Consider the following 17,727-nt stretch of genomic DNA (forward strand, 5'->3'; position numbering starts at 1 on the left):
TCATCCCTCAAGTGCTGCGGAGGTTAGAGGTTTGGTTCCCGGATGATCCTCATTGCTCCGGCATGGGCCAAGAGGACGTGGTACCCGGACCTTCTCGACATGTCCATCTGCCCCCCACGTCGTCTTCCCTACCGAGACGATCTGCTCTCACGGGAGAGGGGTCAGGTTCTCCATCCAGAGGTCAGATCCCTCAACCTGCACGCTTGGCTTCTGAAAGGTTGAGGTATAAGGATTGGGACCTCCCTGAAGACGTGATGGAGGTGTTGCTTTCGGCCAGACAGCCGGCAACTAAGTCCCTGTACCATTGCCTTTGGAGAAAGTTCTGTGACTGATGCAGGGTTCAGAATGTGGATCCTTTTTCATGTGACATTCCTGTAGTTCTCTTTTTTGCTTTCTTTAGCCCAAAGGGGCTTGCAAGTGGGTACCATTAAAGGTTACCTGGCAGCGCTGTCCATATCTAAGCGCTCGTCTGAGGAGTGTTCTTATTTTAAAATTCCTTTCATTTCTCAGTTTCTGAAAGGGCTCACTAATGTGTTCCCTCCGTCACCTTTCCAGGTGCCCGGTTGGGATTTCAACCTTGTTCTCAAGTTTCTAATGGGTGCTCCTTTTGAGCCTTTACATTCTTGTCCTTTGAGACTGTTAACCCTTAAAACTGTATTTTTTGTTGCGGTCACTTCCGCTCGCAGAGTGAGTGAGTTACAGGCACTTTCAGTTAAGCCACCCTTCACTGTTTCATAAGGACAGGGTTGTCCTTCGAGTTCGTCCTTCCTTTATTCCGAAGGTGGTGTCGGAAGTTCATTTAAGCCAGAAGGTTGTTCTTCCGGCATTTTATCCTCCTCCGCATCCTGGTAAGGACGAGGAGAGGCTCCATAGGTTAAATCCTATGAGAGCTTTGAGTTTCTACATTTCACGCATGTCCCGGGTCAGAGTGGACGATCAGCTCTTTATGGGTTACGCTGGAAGGCGTTTGGGACAAGCTGTGACTAAGTAGACTTTGTCTAGATGGATTATCTTGGCAATTTCAGAATTTTACCGCCTGGCGGGTAAGGACCCTCCTGTAGGCTTACGGGCCCATTTGATTAGGGGTATGGCTGCCTCTACTGCCCTGCAGAGGGGTGTTCCTATTCGAAACATCTGTGATGCAGCCACTTGAGCTTCGGTCCATACTTTTGTACATCACTACTCCCTTGATTCTATCCATGGGCAGGATCTGGCCTTTGGCAAGTCGGTCCTTTACTCTGCAATTTAATTGGGCATTCTAAATTTGTGGATTCTAAATTCTTTTCCCACCTCCTTACGTTGGTACTGCTTTGGGAGTCTGTCATAGATATGGAATACGTCAGAGGACCCAATCCCCTCGAAGAACAAGTTAATTTATTACCTGGTAACGTTCTTTCGATGGGATGGTCCGACGACGTATTCCATATCGCTCCCTCCCTGCATACCCCGCTACAGAATTTCTTATGAGTGTCACGAAGTCCAGAATCCAAGGCGCAGGAGCGACGTAGTACCAACCACCCCCACTTTGGTCGTGGAGCCCGCAAGTCAGAGCTTACACGGGCTTCCTGGACCAGAGCAGGGAAGGAGGGTTAGGGTCTCGATGGTTGGATAGGTAGGGGGGAATTAGGTAAACCGGATTGAGGGTGAGGTAGAGGTTATGGGTGGGAATGGGGTACTTTGCAGGGAAAGATTGGTTGCTGCGCACTTTTGTTCTGGTGTCCTCAGCCCTTACTAACTACTTGTACATAAGCACCAATTTGCACATAAGAACATTCTTACACTGCCTATCCCTAAGTCATCAGATCAGTACAGGAGTTAGCATGCAACTTAGCTCTGGTCTTCTGTGTCTTGTCCATGAAGAGCTGTCACGTCCTTGGCACGTCTGGAGTGTTGTTTTCAAAAGGTCCAAGCTAAAAGAAATTAACAAGCATTAAAACATGCCCTCTGTCATAGTCTGCATTCACCTCATGCAGCCTCACTCACACTGACACACTCTGAAATGCCCCTGCAGACCCCTGCAAATGTGACAAAATGCACAAACGGTCTTCCTGCAGACCCCCGTGAACAATAGGTGCTTTAAACTGTGGTAGGATCTCCGGTGCTGTGTTTTCGCCTCACGGGTCTGCTAAGGTCTCCAAGAGGCGGAAACACTCCAAATGACAAATCACCCGTGCACAGGTTAATTTATTCCCAAAGAATGCCGCCGGCGGATCGAGCGCCGAAGTTAAGCCACTTCGCATTTCGTTGCGGTGCTGGGGCTCTGGGGTGGCAAGCTGACGCCCCCTGCACCTCCCCCTCGATCCCCTTGGGCCCTTAGCAAGAAGAATACTTATCTCGTGTGGGCGAGGGGCCGGGCTGCTGCTCGGGTGGGGCTGGGCCCCTCGCGTGTAGTTTTGCTGGAGCTCCGGTCCAGACGTCTTGTCGGCATGGAGTCTCAAGCGCAAGCCCCGTGCTCGGGGCTCTGCGCATGCGAGATGGGGCGGCCGCGCCCTTCCTGGTCCCTGATTGGCCCAAAACGTCCCTGGGCATGCTGGGGATTGTAGTCCTTTGGCGCCGGCTGCTGGGAAACGCAGTCTTTAGGCCCTTTCTCCTGCACATGGGGCAAAGCAGCCTTTTGTATGGTTGCATCTTTGTTTGTCTCTCCCCACCAGTGCCCACAACAGTACCCACAACACCCCTGCGCCTAGCCTGTCCTTGTCTCTGCCTACCTGAGTCCCTGACAATGAGATTGCATCTTACGTTTCCACAAGGCTTTCTGTGGTTATATTGGCAGTAGATTGGTGCCACACGTTCTGGGAAAAAAACTACAACTGAGGCTACGGGCGTCCTGCGTCCTACTTATAACATCTGGTGACGTCAGCTTGACGGAGGCCCTCAAGGATGGCGTATCGACGTCATCGACGCAGGACGCAGACGCTGAAAGATTTTCCGAAGCAGCACAGCTGTGGTGATTACTGTCAAAGATATGGAATACGTCGTCATACCATCCCATCGAAAGAACGTTACCAGGTAAGAAAGTAACTTGTTCTTCTCTCCTGAATACCTATGAACTGCTTGCATCTCTTGATTCTTAACTCTCCAACTGTTCTCATTCTACTTGATCTCTCCTCTGCATTTGATACGGTCAACCACTCCATCCTCATAAAACGTCCCCACGATACCCTTGGAATCTCGAAGCGGGCACTGAACTGGCTGACCTCCTTCCTCATTGACCGTCCCTCTCAATTTGTCCTCTGCTTTCTCCTGTCCCACCTTTATCTCCACCTGTGGCATTCCCCATGGCTCTGATCTTTCTCCCTAGCTCTTTAACATCACCCTTGCTCCGCTTGCACACCTAATTTCCAATTGCTTTCCCTACTTCCAGTGTTACGCAGATGACGTTCAACTTTTCTTCAAACTTCCCTCTGATCCTCTCCTTACTTGCTCCATCATTCCTGACTGCCTATCTGCCATCCAGTCCTGGTGTGCCTTCAATGATCTCTGCCTCAACGCCAGCAAGACTGAGATCCTTCCCATTGGGACCCCTTCCCACTCTTTCTTCCCCTCACTCGGGCCACCCTCTATGGGCTCTCCCCTTCTCCTTAAGCCAGAAACCCTGGAGTCATCTTCAACTCCTCTATCCTTCCTCCCTCACATCCAGGACCTTTCCAAGAAGGTCCACTTTCAACTCCACCTCCTTAAAAGAATTCTTCCTGTCCTCATTTTTCCCCAGAAGCTCAATATCTCTAGAGATCGGGTACTCTCTAGGCTGGACTACTGCAACACCCTCTTCCTAAATCTACCCTCTTCCTCTCTACGTCCTCTCCAGCTTATTCAGAATAGGGCTGCAAAACTTATCCTTGGTCTCAAACCCAGGGACTGCATCTCTCCAGCCCTGAAATATCTCCACTGGCTCCCTGTTGCTGCAAGGATCAAGCTCAAATACCAGTGCATCATCTACAATTGGCTCTTAGCAAATACTCTCCCTCCAGATCTTTATGTTCCTCTGGTGCCAACTCTCTGCATGTCAAGCGCTTTGCTAAACAGTGAGCTGTTGGCTGTTCCCTTTCCTCGGCTGGCGCACTCCTTTGGAACAGCCTCCCCCCTTCCTCTGCGTCTTGAGCCGGATCTCCCCCCAATCGCCTTCAGCCTCCTCCCACTCCCAGCATTTTCCTTGAAGGCACCCTCTGACCTGTGCTATTTCACAAGCCTGCACTTATTAATGACAGTTGGCCACTCTTACCAAGTGATCTCTGTCTGGCACTTAACAGCTGCTTGCAAACTTACCTCCTTAGAACTTCACCCTGTGGTACTCCAAGCACTCCCACCCCCCACCCCACACATCTTCTCTCTCTCTTCCCCTCCCCCCACTTGCACATTCTGAATGCTCACAAGGCCTAGTAGGAACACCTCTCTCTTTCTTCATGTTATCGTATTTGCCTTCATTCCCATGTTCCCTCCCCGTTGCCCTGTGGACGCTTGGAAACACAATTTATTTGATGCATAAGCCCCTTACAAATGCACAATAAATAAGTAAAATAAACACTAAAGAAGGGTTTGGTCACGATAAATCTGCCAATGCCAGGAGGGCTGATGACGAATTACCCACCACCCCACGAATTGCACAAACTACGACGTTCAATCCAGAGGCAGAGGGGAAAGGAATACGATTCCATATAAAAGAAAAATAACTGTTCTGTTTTTAGGGTGGATCCCCTGTAAGTTTAATTTGACCCTTCTTGAAACAAATCCCAAAATATAAATATTGAAATCTAACGATTGGTCTTGGTGTACTTCTTGACCACAGAAAAAACCCTGTGAAAACGTGACACTATGCTAGTGGAAGATATCGGGTTTCCCCATGGTTCTTCATAGGCACAAACACAAAAGTGTTTTGTGGTTTACTTTCGGGGTCACTATTGTTTCCTGCATGTACCCTCAGTATATCTAATATATACACATACATGGCTTGATTGCTCAGGCCATTGCAGATGTGTTAAGGAGAATTCTCAAAAATGTGTTAATTCCCTTCACTTTTGAGACCCCCAGCAACTTTGATGGATTTTGAGGACTTGACTTTTTTACCTGGATAGTGTGACCCTTTTTCCCCACTCTCTCATGTATTTTGATATGTGTTTTACCCTTGTGTTTTCTTTGATTATGGAGTCTAACCAACTCCATAGGCATCATCTTTTACAATTGTCACAAAGCACCTTCAGTGCGGTGACATAGGGAAGTCTTTCAGATTTCCCAAGGTTTAAATACCTTCTCTGGGATCAACTACTGTTTCCCAGAACAGTGGAATGAAATTGACTTCACGTAGCCCTGAAAATGTCTATATCCAGCACACCTTATCTTACAATAGAGTGCTGGAGGGGTTACTTAATATCCCCTATGTCTAGTTACTCATGTAACAGTGAAATGTTACCCTTTCCTTTCAGAATGGCTGGTGGCAGTGCTTTTACAATGAACTACCAGGATTTTTCCCGACCGCGGACTATTCGTAGCCCCTGTAACGTTAAATCGCGGGAGCCAGCCATCGTTGCTAAAAACAGGTCCCGGTCTTCTTTTTTCGCCATTTCTTTGTGTAAAGGTCCTTTTACAGTTTTTCTCTGTGCGCCAAAACAGGTTTGGTCTCTTTGTTCTTTCGCCTTTGGCGGGCTTCAGGAGTGAAGACTGCCTCTGGCGCCCGAGTGTTTGGGGTGGGCAGGCAGGGAGAGAGGTGCCCGAAACTCCCTGTGCTTAGTCTCCTAGGAGACCCAAATGCACTCTGTGATGATTGGCTGGCTGACTGTCCGGGAAGGACAGCCACCCTGCTGGGTGAGTGGCAGCTAGGTTGGAATGAATGGGAGAGAACTGAATAAAAGGCGAGTCTCTTTGCTTGGAAGGCAGAGTTGACCACTGGAACGAAGGAACCGAAGAAGAGCTTGAAGAGGACGGCTGCTGCAACTCCTGGACTGTTGGTTTGCCTGGTTAAGCCCTGCTGCAGGACCGAATTGCCACGTTCGCATCGACATAGAAGCCCTCCTAAGGACGACTTCCCCCTTTGAGTTGGTAGGACCAATCAACTCCCAAGTAAGCCACCTGGACACCTATCTCGGAGCTGTTTGTATTTCCTCAGAATGCTGCAGGAAACCGTAGAGCCAGGGAGAGGGACACCAGATTGTGTGTGTTACTTGTAAGCTGGAAAAAAGCGTTTGGAAGATCCTCCGGACTCCCACAACGACGGACTGACCAAGCCTGACCCCCCTCAGCTGAGTGTGGGACCTATGAAGCAAAGACAGTCCACCTTGACAGCCAGGACCAGCGTTGTTACCAGTGCGGTAGCTGAAACGCGAAACAGCCACTGAAATTGAAGTTTGCCATTTGCCAGCTTTGACCAGTCACAGTGCAGTGTAGGAGTCCCCCGACGTCCTCCCTCTTGTCCCCACAACTGAGACCCAGAAACAGCGATATCTGCAGGAACTGCCAGGAACAGAAGTCCTCGGCTGCATCTTTTTCTTCATTGTAAGGTACTATACAACAAGACGGATAGAACTTGCCTCTCACTGCGAAAGTGCTTGAAATCTTTGCAACTCACAGACCTAATCAGCTCCTGACCCAACATAAGATTCTTCCTTTTTACAAACTACTTCTAAGAACTTGCGCAGAGACCTTTCGATTTAACTACCAGAACTGCTTTATCCTATCCAAGATTTTAGCCCATTGACTTTGGCCTAGCCTATTGAATTGAAGTGACTCTTCTGGTGAACTCAAAGTATTTGCACTGTCTAAGAATAATTGTAGTCTTTCATGTTCTGATAACATTTGCCTGTTACTTACTTTTTAAAGAGTGTACAGTATTGAAGGATATTTGTGTTAAGATATGATTGCCTCCTCCTAATGAGTGTTTTATAATTGAACTGATAAATAAATTATTAATTGTTATAGAAGAAACCTTGAGAGTAAGTCTATTTGAATACCTGTAAATGTGAATCTTTGTGTAACTTCACTACAGCTCACATTTCCACTCTTGAGATGAGCCTGGCTGCTCAACATGCTACCAAAACTGTGTAGTACAGACTTGTACCAAAGGTTGGTTTGCCTACACCTGTAGTCATAGTTGTGTGTAGTGTTCCCAGAGAGTACTGCATACAAACTTTGCCTAACAATGAAGCACATATAAACATGTTTGATTACATCGGGCCAGGTAGTCCCTGCTCACTATCGCACAACAAAGGTTGCGTGGTTCCAAGGACCAAAATCATGCATCGGAAATGTATCTAAGCGCTATTTGTTTAGGAAGTCATTTGCTGCCCAGGCGTCTTTAGTTTGGCGAGCGTCGCATGAATAGAACGTGTTTTGTTTGTTTTAGTTGTTCCGGCCTCGGTGGCCATGTTCTAATGGGTTTCCTCCCTTGATGCTTGAGAAAGCGTCAGCTTGGCATTGGGGGCATGACAGATCGAGTGGTAGCCCTCTGATTTCAAGGTTTCCTGTTAGTCGTCTAGCTTTACCTAATGGCTCTAAAAGCTGATACGTTCCCTGCTAGAGGATAGTATTGCTAGATATGTTTTTAAAAAGTAGATGTGTTAATTCAAATTTGTATGCTAGAGATTTTTAACACTGAATCATTCATTTTTGATTAAATGTTTTTTTTTCTCAAATTTCAGGTTGGGCGGGACCATATCTGCCTACAAGATCGTGCCGGACGAAATAGACGATATCAAGGTACGGTATTGAAAGCCTTGCGTCGCGCACTTTGCCAACCAACACCTGTAGCTCTAATGCAGTAATCCATCTCCAGCAAATAAGAGGCAACCCAATGGAGCAATTCAAGAAGTATAATGAGGGGGCATAAAAGTCACTCTCCACTTCAATTCTATACATATACGCAGCACCCCATTTCTTACCCGCCAATAGTCCAATATCACCAGCCAATGGTTACTGGCGAGTGCCAATTTTGTGTCCCAAGTATATGTTGAGAAGCCTGGTTTTTAAAAAAAAGTGTTCTACTACATTATGAATGTTTATTTTGAAGTTTTCAACTTTTTCTACATTCATGCCTCTCTGAGCGGGCTCGACCAAACGATTTTGCCTATTGCAGGTACTACCTAGACAAAACACACACATACGTCTGTGTCTCTTTTGTTAATGTGCTGTTGGAGATGCGTGTGAAGTTGTTTTGTTGCTGAAATCATGAAGATGTGGTTGGGGATTTAAGGAAATGTGGGCGAGACACTACACAAAGGTGCAGATGAGTCATGGAGTCGTGCAAGCAAATGATGGCTCTGTTGATGTCAGTCATCCAAGTCATTTTGTATAAGGCCTTGTTGCAGATCTTGGCTATGGAGGATGTGGTGATTGCGCTCTCATGCAGTCAGTTCGTTGACTTGAGGTCCATTGGTGAGCGACTTGCAGTCAATGGCTGCCAAATAGACACATACCTGAAACATGTGGCTTCACGGTCTGGCGTGGGTAGTAGTTGGTTTTGTGAAGGGATGGGGGAAATTAGAACTATAGCAGGGGCGGGGGGACGCTTGAAGGAGAGGGGAGATGAGAGGTTCAAGGCCCAGACAGAACCTGACTTTGTTGTGCACCAGAAGGCAGCTGGTGTGTGGTGTTAGGGAAGTGTTAGGGTATTCAAGAGTGCGGTTGGCAAAGTTGGGCACATTCTCAAAGGGGAGGGAGTAAAGTAGGAGGCTGACGAGGAAGCAACTGCATTAGTACTTTGTCCAGTTCTAGAGTATTCTCTATGCTTCCGACAAATGCAATAAGAGGTCGGGCTGAAAGCAAAGCTGTTGAATAAGTCTAAACCAATAGTGGTGGCGGTAGAACACATGGACAATAGTGCTTGGCTATACAAGTGGACATCAACATTGATGAAATACTGTTGGGTAACATTCTAGGGGTACGACCTTCTATTATCACCAGGCTTTCTAACGCCAGGGTTTTAAACGTGGAAAGAATAGCGAAACATTTCATCGATTTTTTATTTTTTTTATTGGCGGGTGGGGGGGTCAGGAGTTAAAAGGATGTGGTTGAAAGGAGGTTGAGGGGGGTGGAACCTCCCTTTAAAAAAAAAAAAATGGATGAACGTTATCGTTGTTCTTTCCACGTTGAAGCAGCAGTCGTTCGATAGGAACGGTGGCTATAGAAATATACATTCATTTTTGGTTGAGTTAATCAAATCAAATCTGGGTTTATTTCGAATCCCATAGATCGGCCATGAGAACATACACATTTGTAGAATCATTTGACTAAGAGGAGTTGATGATTCTGCAAATGGCAAGTAAGCAGACTGACCCTTTGGCCCAGAGCACAAGGGCTAAGTCCGAGAATGAGCGGAAGATCCGGGTGGCGTTTGCGGATCGCGGTGCTATGACGGAATCAGCGGGCAGTATCCCGGTGGTAGCTGATGCAAAGGGAGGCTGTGAAGAGCTGTGTGCTGAGGGACGCCCACAGTTAGGGTCCACAGTTGGGGGGGCGGGGGAAGCAGCGGTGCATGCTTAGAAATTGCCACAGAGGTGGGCATCGGTGGACCCCGGAGAGTGTTGTTCCAGAGATACTATGGAGTCGGTGTTCCTGCCTCTAGAGTGGAGTAAGACATGAGCATGCCCCCAGCATTCTCATGGTAGAGCCATCATTCTTAACATATGTAGCTTTGCCTTTTACTTGGGCTACTATTAACACTAATAAACCACTGTATCATGCACTCAAAGCAGAGGCCCTCCCAGATATACACATTGAACAGCGTGGCGTCCGCGTGAAGTGGATTCATTCAATTTACTGGAGCAATAATGGCTGTCCGTGTAGTCACATGGGGCAGAGGGTGTTCGCAGACTCTCCCAGTGTGGGTCTAATGCGTAGTTCATGTGAGTTTGAGCTGGGAGTGAAGCGGGTACACCGTTTAATGTATCGTGTAAAAGGTGGTGTTCGTATCTTGGATGCCACGATTTAAAAAAGTAGGTAAAAGTTGTTCTCCAGAATTGTACCCCTGACTTTAAGGTTTATGTACATCTTCTAGGAATCTGATTTCCATTGTGCGCCGTCACCCCAGTGCTTTCTAGAACTGTTTCGGATTATTATTTGACCAATGTTTCCAATAGTAACCCAGCTTTGAGAGTTGTATTTTTTTCCATTTCATAAATGGAAAGTATATTGACTGGGGCTACTCCCCTTTTCCTTTGCCTCCATGCACACACATTGGATGTTACGACCTTCGGGTATGGGACTCCGAGCTAGTTACACAGTGCATGCACTGTATTCTCCCCCGCTGACTCCACACTCGGTCTTCAGCCTCTAGTCCTTTTATCTGATTTGATGGATGCTTTAGTCACCGCTTGAAGTTGTTCTATGGTTATCGGTTTCTCTTACCTTTTTCCCAGCAGTTTTCGGCTGTCTTCCTCTCTCTGCTATTTCAAGCGTATCATTTTGCAGCTTTTGCGTCCTGCAGTTTGCACGGTTGACTCGCATGTGTTCTGCTTTGTGTGCTTGGGCCCAAACCACTTGTGGGAGTTGTGTGGTTTATGATGCCTTTTCTCATAAGTCCCTCACTAAGCTACCTCGGAGCGGCGAGGAACCCTTCGAGCAGCCTCCATCGCCCACATTCCTTTCACTCAATGAGTTAACGAAGACCAAGTCGGGTAAGTCGCCTTCTTTTTCCACAGCTGGGGATATGTTTTCTTACATGTCCTGCTCAGGGAGGGTCCCCCGGGGTCCTAAGGCAGCTGATCAACACTCTACTGGGGAGACTCTCAACACGCCCCATCCAAGGACTCATACCAGCATGGCAGGCACTGAGGAGCCTGACAAATCTTGTTGGTCCTTCTGCACCTGAGGAAATGGCCTGTGCCTCTTTTTGCTAGCAGGCACTGTTGAATATGCCTTTTCCCTAATTCCTTTGGCCTCCTGAAGCACATCCTTTGGGCCTGAGTCCCTGATGTTTCTGCACATCTCTCCACGGAAACTGGAGCTAAAAAACTACCTATACTACAGGAGATAAAGCCCCAATAGGCGCAGAATCTCAATTTCTTCTAAAGGTCTTTTGTGGATGCGTGGGGCAGACAATGGCATGTCGTCCTTCACAACACTTGTGTCAGAACCCTGGCCTGGAACCAGAAGTGATGGTTCTGTGAAATTATATAGAGCTGGATTTGAAAGAGGCACAGGGAGAGGTGTAAGGGGGTGATGGCTCCAGCAAAGGATCCACCAGAATAGGGTTGTTACTTAAGTGATGTCAACAGTGGTGTCCCATTTAAGACTGACATGTATGGCTAGTTTGCAGGCACTGCATCGCTGGTTGAAGGGTCCATGGATCACTGCACTATGCTAATCCTGCTTTTCTTCTTAGCCTTATGGCGAGTACACATTCATTGCTTTCACCTTCTTCTAATCTGACCATTAATTTCATTTGGGACACCAGGCTGGGCAAGGTTTTTCCTACCCAGATCACAATGATGCCATGGCAGTGGCAATCGCATATCTAGGCCTGTCCGAAGCCTCTGGTTCCAGATGCTCTTGGGCCCCATTGCCTCATGTATTCTTACAATTCAGTTTGCCAGGCTGATGATATGCCAAGCCTAGTGTCACTTAGCAGCAGCATGCTGGAGCCAGGCTCCTCGGCATCAGTCTTTCACTTACCTATTCCTCAGAGCATCCAGGAGGTTATTCGCTGCAAGCATATCGCTTATCATAGTGGGTTCAGTTCCAAAAGGCTTCCCCCTTAGTTTCTGTTAGTGGATTCCTCTGTGAGCGACAGGAGAACCAGCATGGGCAGCTACGAGATCCACGACATTTATATCTGAGGAAGTGCAGTCAGACCTGTCACATAAATGTGTTGCTTCTCAATGCAATTTATTTGGCTTGAAGGGCTTTTGTTCCTTTAGTTCAGGTATCCTGGTTGTTGATCTCTAGGGGCAACGCTACAGCAGTGTTTTATGTAGGCATGGAGCCCAGAGTGCCCCACCCTTCCTCTGCACCTTCTAGACATCAAGCTTTAGACTTTGGCTATTGCTCACGCTCTCCTTATGGCCCATTGATCCGGTCTGTTGAATGAGGCAGCATATCAGGGCATCCCAGCCAAGATTCAGAGCTTCACCCCGCAGTGGCTGAACCCCTCCTTGTTCATTAAACCTTGTCACAGGTGGATTTATTTGCAGTGGCAAAGAACGACTAGTGTCTGAGTTTTTTCTCGTGGCAAGGTCTTTGGCTCACTGACTAGGAGATGCTCTTCCGATTCCTTCTGATAATATTGCCGTTCATGGATTCCCCCGGCTTCTTTATTTTGGGAAGTTCTTGCAAAGTCTAGCATGAGTCACAGACCTTATGCTAATTGTAATAGCCCCTTTTTAGTCGGCCAGATTCTGTTAATCTTAGACGATGTAGACAGCCTATGTCTTCCTCTCTGGCCGCAGAGGAGCCCGCTCTTTTGAGCCAGTAGGGCGGGCATCCCTCCACTCGAATACGGAGCTTGGCAATATGCTGCTTAACCAGGGCATTCTGATTGCATTGGGTTTGTCTAAATCTGACTAATTGCAATCAAGACATGCAGGCGGACAGAAAGCTCTTCAACTACATCTCACTAATGGAGCAAATGATTGTGTTTTTGACACTGGGCTCTGTCACCAAGTTAATCACCTAACATTTCAGTAAAAATAAGTAATTCTTTTGGCTTCGATCTAGCCATATCAGACATTCTGGTGGAGTCCTGTAAAAGATATCCTGCAGCGTTGGGAGCTTACCCGAATTACAACACAACGGTTTCCTTTTTCCAACTCTCTTGTCAAAAGGCATTTGGAAGATCTCATTTGCTTTTGCTAGAGAAACAGGTGTCCAAACTGAGAAGATGGCCAAATGATGCCATAGTTTGGTAGTGCCACTATAGGTAACGTTTCATCCAAGAAATGATAAATGGCAATGCTGCAAAGCATGAATTACCATTGGCTTGATGGAAAGAGTGTGATGAAGCTAAAGATATGAGCTTCGAGCTCACTTCTTTGAGGGTAATGTGATATTGGAAGGCATGAGTTAGCTGTTTGCAAGGTGGTCTATGAGCTGGTGATAGGAGATTGAGAGGTGAGACTGTTAGTTGAGGAGAAGCTGGTGTTTGGGATGAATGAAGACTGCAGTTATGGAATTGTAGTGCTAGACTGAACCCTTTGTTTCAGTCTGTTGGTCCATCAGTGGGGTTATTAGTCTTGTTCTCCATTTCTGCTGTTTACTGTGGTTATGAATTCTTGCATTGAGAAGTGGCAGAAGACTCCCCGTGCTACTGTTCGTCGTCTGTTTATTGGTGTTGCTACTTCATAGTTGACTTGAGTGTTGTTGGACCTTTCTTGTCTAGGTGGTCCTGGATCTGTCCAGTTTTCACAATGAAATGTGCTAAAATGGCGTCGCAGATTTACTGGGAGGGGGGCTGGAGATTGATTGATTGATTGGTTATTTATAACGCGCTTAATACCCAAAGGTTTCTAAGTGCGGACCCGGGGATCAAACCTATGTTGCTCCGTGTCGTCTTGCTTCCAAGGCGAGCACGTTGCCGCTGAGCTATCCTCCCGAGACTGTGATTTGATACTGAAATGTTTTGAAATTCTTTGATCATTTTGAATATCCCCTTCTAGCCATGTTGTGAAAACTTTACATTGGGTGCAGTGAGCTTTCTTTACTATTGTCGTTTCAGCTCTGTCTATAGCACATCATTTCTTCGGTTAATGGTAGCTTTCTCCCAATGTTCGCAAAAGCCTCCTGTTTCGTTCTTAAGCTGGTTGAGTTTTGGGGTGAGCCGTTTGGCACCTTTCTTCTTTTGTGAACATTTAAAAGAATTCTTTGGGCCAAGTGGCCCCGGTGTTTGGAATGATGTCCATAAATGAATGTGGAGTCCTTCTGCTGTTTCAATCTGGTTATTGTGGGATGTTCAGGGTTTGAAGGTTTGGTGTTTGTCTAGCAGCATGTCAAAATGGATGCCCTGCCAAAGCCTCAACAATGTTTATGCTTTTTGCTGGAGCTTCAGCTTGGGTGAAAATGGTGAGCTGGATGATGGGGTGGGCATTCCAGGACATCAATAGTGGTGATATTATGTTTGCAAAAACCTTTACCCAGGGTTTGTGTCATTTCACTAATTGTTTTAGGCATAAAGGACCCAGGTTTGCACAAAGAGATATTCTGGCTGGGTTGTCCTTTTTTCCAGATAGATTGAAATCGATCACTATGGAGATGTGTTACAGACTACCTAAAAATTAGAAAATGCATCCACCAAGTTGTCCAGGAATGAGGGGCTGTATGAAGGGGGGTCTGCAAATGAGAATCTCAGTGCGGATGGGTGAGGGGGGAAAGTTTAATTTTGTATCCTGAAGGGATTGCCATGTGTATAACCACTGAGTAATCCTCAGTAAGCCTCATTTCTGTTGCCCCGTTTGGCCTTCTCTGAGCAGGATGTAGAAGTCTACGGAACGTTGAGTACTCTTGTGAGCTAGTGACGCATCAGATCAAGTCCCAAAGTGGTGGTAAGGCTTTCTCCCTGATAGAGCATCACAGTAAAAATGTACATTTTAGTTGACGCCAAGACTGGTGAGAAGGCCAGAGGGATGTTGCACAACTCCCACTCCTTATGGTCTTTCCCCTTTCTGTAATGGCTTGGCAGGCGAAGAACGATTGGCCTGGAGGGTTGCCCAGAGCAATTGCTAGAGGTTAAAGATAAATTCTAAACCTCCCAGCCATCACATCTGTTTTGTATTGTCTCCCCGAGTGGGACGGGTATGCCCAGACGTCGGTGCCGTGCCTGCTGGCCCTATAGACCCAAGCTACTTCTCACTGATTGTTTTGCACAATTCCCACTCAGGCTCTAAGCAGCAAGGCACAACAAAAATATGGGCACAAGGAAAAGCCAATCGCAATTAAGCAATCACCCTTCCCTTTCCATCTGACGAAGACGCAGTACCGAGAGAGAACTCTCTCTAAATCTGGTGAACCAGAGGTGGACATGTTCTGTCCCTCGAACGGGGCTCATTTCATACATAGAACTGCCCACCCACAGGTTGCCATAGAAAGCTACAAGAAATGCAGTCCAGAGGGAAATGACCTGGACAGAACAAGTTAGGGAGCTAAAGGTATGATCAAGGAAACTACAATTCAACTATTCCAAGGAATACAGCAAAGAAAGGAGTGATAGACTAGACAGATAAAAACGATCTTGTTCCCCAGGAAAGCAACACAACTAAAAGCAATGTGCCAAACAAGGAACTGTTTGCAGTGGGCATCATCCAGAATGATGGCACAATCACAGACAGTACATGAGGTATCACACGACAGTAATGGATAATAACCCAATATGTTTCCTTCAAGGAAGAACAGCCAATGCAAACTTACTTTTGTCACAGAGGGCCTCATGAACACACCAACTCACAGAGAGGGCGCAAGGGTTATTATTGAAATTTCTGCAAGAGCACTTGCTGCCATCCCTCTATCTCTTATCCAATGGGCTTTTCCTTCCCTATCCCAGGTGTCCCTAAACCACAAGATTGTCACTAGAAATCGGTAACGCCTATCTAAAATCCTGCCTGGCTGGTTGTGATGCCCTAATGGCGAATGCCTTCTCTCTTTCACCCTCTGGGAATTCTTAGGTGGATCCTATACAGGTGTCCCACAATAATCACATTGGTTGTTTCAACGGGGTTAAGTGGCTTCCAAATACCCAGACTTCACTTGCCCTTTCCTTTCACACCCATGTATAGCTTCCCTGAGCTTCTCGATCTCCTTTTCCTTGCTTCTGATCTTTTCCCTACTACATTCCTCCCTACTATTCCACCCACCATTTCTGCCCCTCTCCCGAAAACTCCCTCTTCAGTCCCTTCGATGTTCCTATCCCTCTCTCTAGCTATACTCCTTACCTCCAGCATGAGGTCTGATTATCTACTGCTCTTTCCTGCCACTACTCTCTACTATACTCACTCCTCCCCTTTACACTATCCATCCTATTACGCTGTCCTCCCCACTAATCTACTACACTCTCCTCCCCACTGAACTACACTCCATCCACACCTTCTCCACAGTCCCCTTCCTTTCACTCGGTCACCCTTCTCAAACACCCCTACCACAAAGGTTTTTCTACGTAAACAATACCTCCCCTTGCACACGCTCTTGACATTTCTCCTTCATGCTCCGCTGCACCATCCTTCCTCTGCCTGATCTCTTAGCCTTCTTTCAACTCCACCGACCTCACCCGATCAACCCACACTGCCCTGGTAACACTGCCTCTTTTTATCCTCCACCTGTCCTTGGCATTGGCCTCCCCCATCGGCTGGTTCCATGCGCCAACTGCTGGCTTTCCTCCAGGGGTCAAGTTACAATCGCCAAAGCACACATAATAAGCCTTAAGCCCCACCCTCTTTTCAACTGCGGGTCCGCTGGTGTCTGAAAATGGCCTCCTATTGAAACCAAAGTAATTTCTGGAGTTTGTGTCCAGCTCAGTTTGAAAATATGCATTGCCGGCGGGTTCCTTAGCCGCTTCGCTTCTCTCCCCATTGCACTGCCAATTCCGGTCTCCACCGCTAGACAGTGTGGTATGTATAGTCCTGTGGAAGAACAACAACACTGGTGAGCATTGTGTCTAACATGTATGGAGCAAGAGTCAGTGGTTTTCAACAGGTTCATCAAGGCACAGGTAGAATGAACAGATTATGGGGTCCTCCCGACTCCCAAACCCTGCCTCTGGGGCTGGATTGGCCCTGTGATAGGCCTTCTGCCACAGGTTGAGAGGGGTCTTCTGACCTCTTGATGGGGTTCGGTCCCCTAGGTGAGCCTTTCATAAGGCGAGTCACAAACTGGGAAAAGTCAAGTGTACCTGATAAAGCGGTCAAATCTGCATTTCAGATTTCCCTTTTGCTCTCAAACAGTGCTAAATGCTCAACATCTAGGGAGGTCAGCAAGTTGCAGTAGTATCCACAGAAAAAGCACTACTCGAAACTCAGGGAACGCTCCACGGTTAAGAAGTCACACCGTCCTGTAACCCCTGCTTTTAATATTGCATATCACTGGAGACTCACTGTCAGAAGCATGTCATGCGGCGTGTTGCGTGATAACGCAATGCTGCACCAGGATCTATCAGTGATGTGGTTCCTGTTAAACCGCTGAAACACCATGGCACGCACATCTAGAGGTAGTAGTGCCCTGGCTATCTGCCCATCCGGGGCCTGTGAGCCATCACAAATGGTTTGCTATGGAGTAGGAATTGATCAGGAGGCCTCTGGGCCCAGGGTGTTCCTTTTTGATTTTATTTTATTTATTGTATTGAGAATTTGTAAGGCGCTTTATACAGCAGAAATAGGTTTCAAAGCACCACAAGGCTAAATGGGAAGGGAACAAGAGAAATAATAGAATGGCAAAAACAGTACTATAGAATCGAGGTCCTACTAGGCCTTGTGGCATTCGGCTGTGCATGTTCATTAAAGAGAAGTACTGGGGAAGGGGAGCTAGGGGAGGGGGAGCAGAGGAGAGGACACGTGCTGGAGGAGGACCCGGGATGGCGGTGCTAAGGGGAGCCAAGGAGGAGACCCTCAGGCTAATATAGGTGACTCAATGGTGGTATGTAGAACTGCCCAGCAGAGGCCAGTAGGGCAGTGCATTGTGGGGGAGGGATGCTAATATTGAACAGGAGGGCCTGGGATCTAGTAAGATTCATGAGGAACAGGCCACTGGTCACAGCACGAGTGGAGTGATTAGCAGGTGAGGGAGAGAGGTATAGAAGAGCAGAGTTTTGAGCAATTTCAAGAACCT

The 17,727-nt window shown here is 47.2% G+C and overlaps 1 protein-coding gene across 38 annotated transcripts in view; it reads left to right on the forward strand.

Annotated features, from left to right (window-relative positions):
- GPHN (gephyrin) overlaps positions 1–17,727 on the forward strand; it is a 2,801,546-nt gene that overhangs the window by 638,723 nt on the left and 2,145,096 nt on the right. For all 38 annotated transcript variants that reach the window (XM_069638674.1, XM_069638676.1, XM_069638677.1 and 35 more), the window contains exon 3: positions 7,629–7,686. In XM_069638674.1, coding sequence (XP_069494775.1) covers positions 7,629–7,686 — 58 coding nt within the window. The remainder of the gene's footprint in view (positions 1–7,628; positions 7,687–17,727) is intronic.

This window comes from Ambystoma mexicanum, chromosome 14 (genome assembly GCF_040938575.1).
Source record: "Ambystoma mexicanum isolate Mex_15411 chromosome 14, UKY_AmexF1_1, whole genome shotgun sequence".
In the NCBI taxonomy this organism is placed as follows: domain Eukaryota; kingdom Metazoa; phylum Chordata; class Amphibia; order Caudata; family Ambystomatidae; genus Ambystoma; species Ambystoma mexicanum.